Here is a 2804-nt window from a genome sequence, read left to right on the forward strand (position 1 = left end):
CCGCGGCGCGGCGCCGCCAGCAGAGGGCTCGCTCCGCCCGGGAAGGCGGCCGGCGGCTGCCGCGCGGCGCCGGGGCCGCGGCTGGGCGCGGGCAGAGGAGGTGTCTGCGGCGGCCCCGCGGGCGGGCGGGCGGCCAGCCGGGCGCGGTGGGCAGCGCATCGCGGGCCCATGTGCGGAGCCGGGCACGCAGCCCCCAGCGGCCGGGGAGCGCCGGCCGGGGCGGGCGGGCGCGGGAGAGCCAGCGCGGAAGCCTGCGCACCGCGGGGCGCGCCGCCGCCCTGGGCGGGCCGCCGGGCCGCGCTGCCGCGCGGGGCGAGCGGGAGAGGCCGCGCTCCGCCGCCGCGCGGGCTGCACCCATGGGGTGACCGGCGCTGCGGCGGCGAGGCCGAGTGCGGAGCGTGCCCCGTGCGGCGGGGCGGGCGCAGCGGGCCGGCCGGCGGCTGCCCCGGCGGGAGCAGCATCTCTCGGGGCGCGGCGGGCTGGCGTGAGCGGCGGCGTGCGGAAGGCGGGGGGAGGCAGCGGCGGCTCCCGCCTCAGCCTTCCCCGCCAGAGGGTGCCTGCTGGGTGGGAAGGGGGAAGCCGCGCGCGCCTGGACTTTTGTGGGAGTGGGGGTTGTGTGGTGTGTGTGGGTTTTTTTAAGGGGGGTGGGGTGGGTTAGGAGAGAGTCTGTGGTTTCCATGGAGATGAAGCTGAAAGTGCAGGAAATTTAAAGGCTTTGGGTCCTTGCAAAGCAGACAAACTGGTGCCAACGTGCGTGGCTGCTGTTGCTGCTGAGGAGGCTGCTTTGCAATCGGCGGAGAGGAGCGGGGAGGGAGAATCGGCAGCAACTTCTTCCACACGCACGGGCAGACAGCGAGGAGCAGCAGCGGCAAGCAGAATTTGCGACAAAAAGAGGCATCTCCCTTGCCCGGGGAGGGTGAAAAGAAGCGGCGGCGGCGGCAGAATTTTGGAGCGGCTCCACCAGGAGAAATTTTATAGAGCAGCCTGCAAGAGAGGGTGTTTGCAGGGGGCTTGTTCTCCGGGCTTATTAGGGGGCTGTCTTTGCTGGTGGCGCGGGGAGTGGAGGTGATCCCCCTTAAAGACAAGCTATTTTGGATATCCCCGTACAAGTTTTCTGATGTATTTGCTTGCACCTTCTTCCCCTGCTGTTTGGTGAACCCAGCCCCCCTCTCCCCCCCCCACCGGTCTCCCAAGGATGGATCATTCCCAGTGCCTTGTGACTATATACGCCGTGGTGGTTCTGCTGGGTCTCCGGCTAGAGCAGGGCGCCTGCCAGCACTATCTGCACATCCGACCGGCTCCCAGCGACAACCTGCCCTTGGTGGATCTAATCGAGCACCCGGACCCTATCTTTGACCCCAAGGAGAAGGATCTTAACGAGACCTTGCTAAGGAACCTCATGGGCGGGCACTTCGACCCTAACTTTATGGCCGTTTCCTTGCCCGAGGACCGGCTCGGAGTGGACGATCTAGCTGAGCTGGACTTGCTGCTCAGGCAGAGACCCTCGGGAGCGATGCCCAGCGAAATCAAAGGGCTGGAGTTTTACGACGGGCTGCAGCCGGGCAAGAAGCACAGGCTGAGCAAGAAGCTGCGCAGGAAGCTGCAGATGTGGCTCTGGTCCCAGACCTTCTGCCCGGTCCTATACACGTGGAACGATCTCGGCAGCCGCTTTTGGCCCCGGTATGTCAAAGTGGGCAGCTGCTACAGTAAAAGGTCTTGTTCAGTCCCAGAAGGCATGGTTTGCAAACCTGCCAAGTCCGTGCATTTAACGATCCTGAGGTGGAGGTGCCAGCGCCGGGGGGGGCAGAGGTGCACATGGATACCCATCCAGTACCCCATCATTTCGGAGTGCAAGTGCTCCTGCTAGGGCTTGCACTTGCCTTGGCTCGCCCCTTCTCCGGCGGACTCACGTGGACCTTGGCTGCAACACAAATAAAAGACATTGGCTTTCTGGTTAACGTTGTAATGCACTGTAACGTGTAGGAGAATGTATATTGTGTGTATATATGGCACCGTTTTAATATACTATTAAAAGGTCAGTATTATACGTGAAATAATCAGCGTCTACTGTATTTTTAAGACTATTACCCTGATCGTTGCTAATGTATCTTTTTTTTTTTTTTTTTTTTGTATTTATATTCCAGAGAGAAGTTGCTTCGCTTTGGCGAAGTAGGTTTTTTGTTGGTTTTTTGTTTTTCTTTTTTTTTTTAATAAAAGGATTAAAAAATACAAACCAAACTTTTTGATAAGAAAACGTTTTAAAGCTATTTTCCATTATTCGGAAAGCGTGTGTGTGGGGTTGTGTTGTTTATTTTTTTTCTTTTTCCTTATGGACTTTAGATTTAAAATAAAAAAGAATAAACGCCTAGAGCACAATGTTATTGTAAATAGAGAGAACAGTTTGAATGACTTAATCCTATGTAAATGAAGAGTATCTGCTATTTATTCTTTATATCCTTGTAGTAAAAGCGCAGTGCAGAATTAAAGTCAACCACTAAAACACGAGCCGTTTGGATTCTGTTTGCTTTTTGGTTTGGCCGCCTTCGGGGGGGCTTTCTTCTCTCTCCTCCTCGTTCTCCACGCTCAGCAGGACGTCTGGTGGTGGCAGGGGGAGGTGGGAACCTGCTCACGACTCTGTTAGAAGGGAATCTTCCGCACCTACACCACGGGAGCGCCCCGGGGGTCCGGCCCCGCGTGTGGGGCCGGCGAGGAGCGGCTGCGCGGGGGGGTCCCCGCCGGCCCCGCGCTGCGCCCCCCCCCCCGCCCCGCGGAGCCGCTCCGCCGCTGCCGCGCAGGCAGGGCGC

The 2804-nt window shown here is 59.3% G+C and overlaps 1 protein-coding gene across 1 annotated transcript; it reads left to right on the forward strand.

Moving 5' to 3' along the window:
• Window positions 1–1195: 1195 nt before the first annotated feature.
• On the forward strand, window positions 1196–2055 carry NOG (noggin). Its single transcript, XM_059828304.1, has one exon. It carries the CDS (start codon window positions 1196–1198, stop codon window positions 1865–1867), a length of 672 nt encoding a protein of 223 aa, XP_059684287.1. The 3' UTR covers window positions 1868–2055.
• Window positions 2056–2804: the final 749 nt, after the last annotated feature.

Source organism: Gavia stellata, chromosome 22 (assembly GCF_030936135.1).
Source record: "Gavia stellata isolate bGavSte3 chromosome 22, bGavSte3.hap2, whole genome shotgun sequence".
In the NCBI taxonomy this organism is placed as follows: domain Eukaryota; kingdom Metazoa; phylum Chordata; class Aves; order Gaviiformes; family Gaviidae; genus Gavia; species Gavia stellata.

What these genes read in the sequence shown, in the direction of transcription:
- NOG (XM_059828304.1), top strand. Translation starts at nt 1,196, where the DNA reads ATGGATCATTCCCAGTGCCTTGTGACTATATACGCCGTGGTGGTTCTG.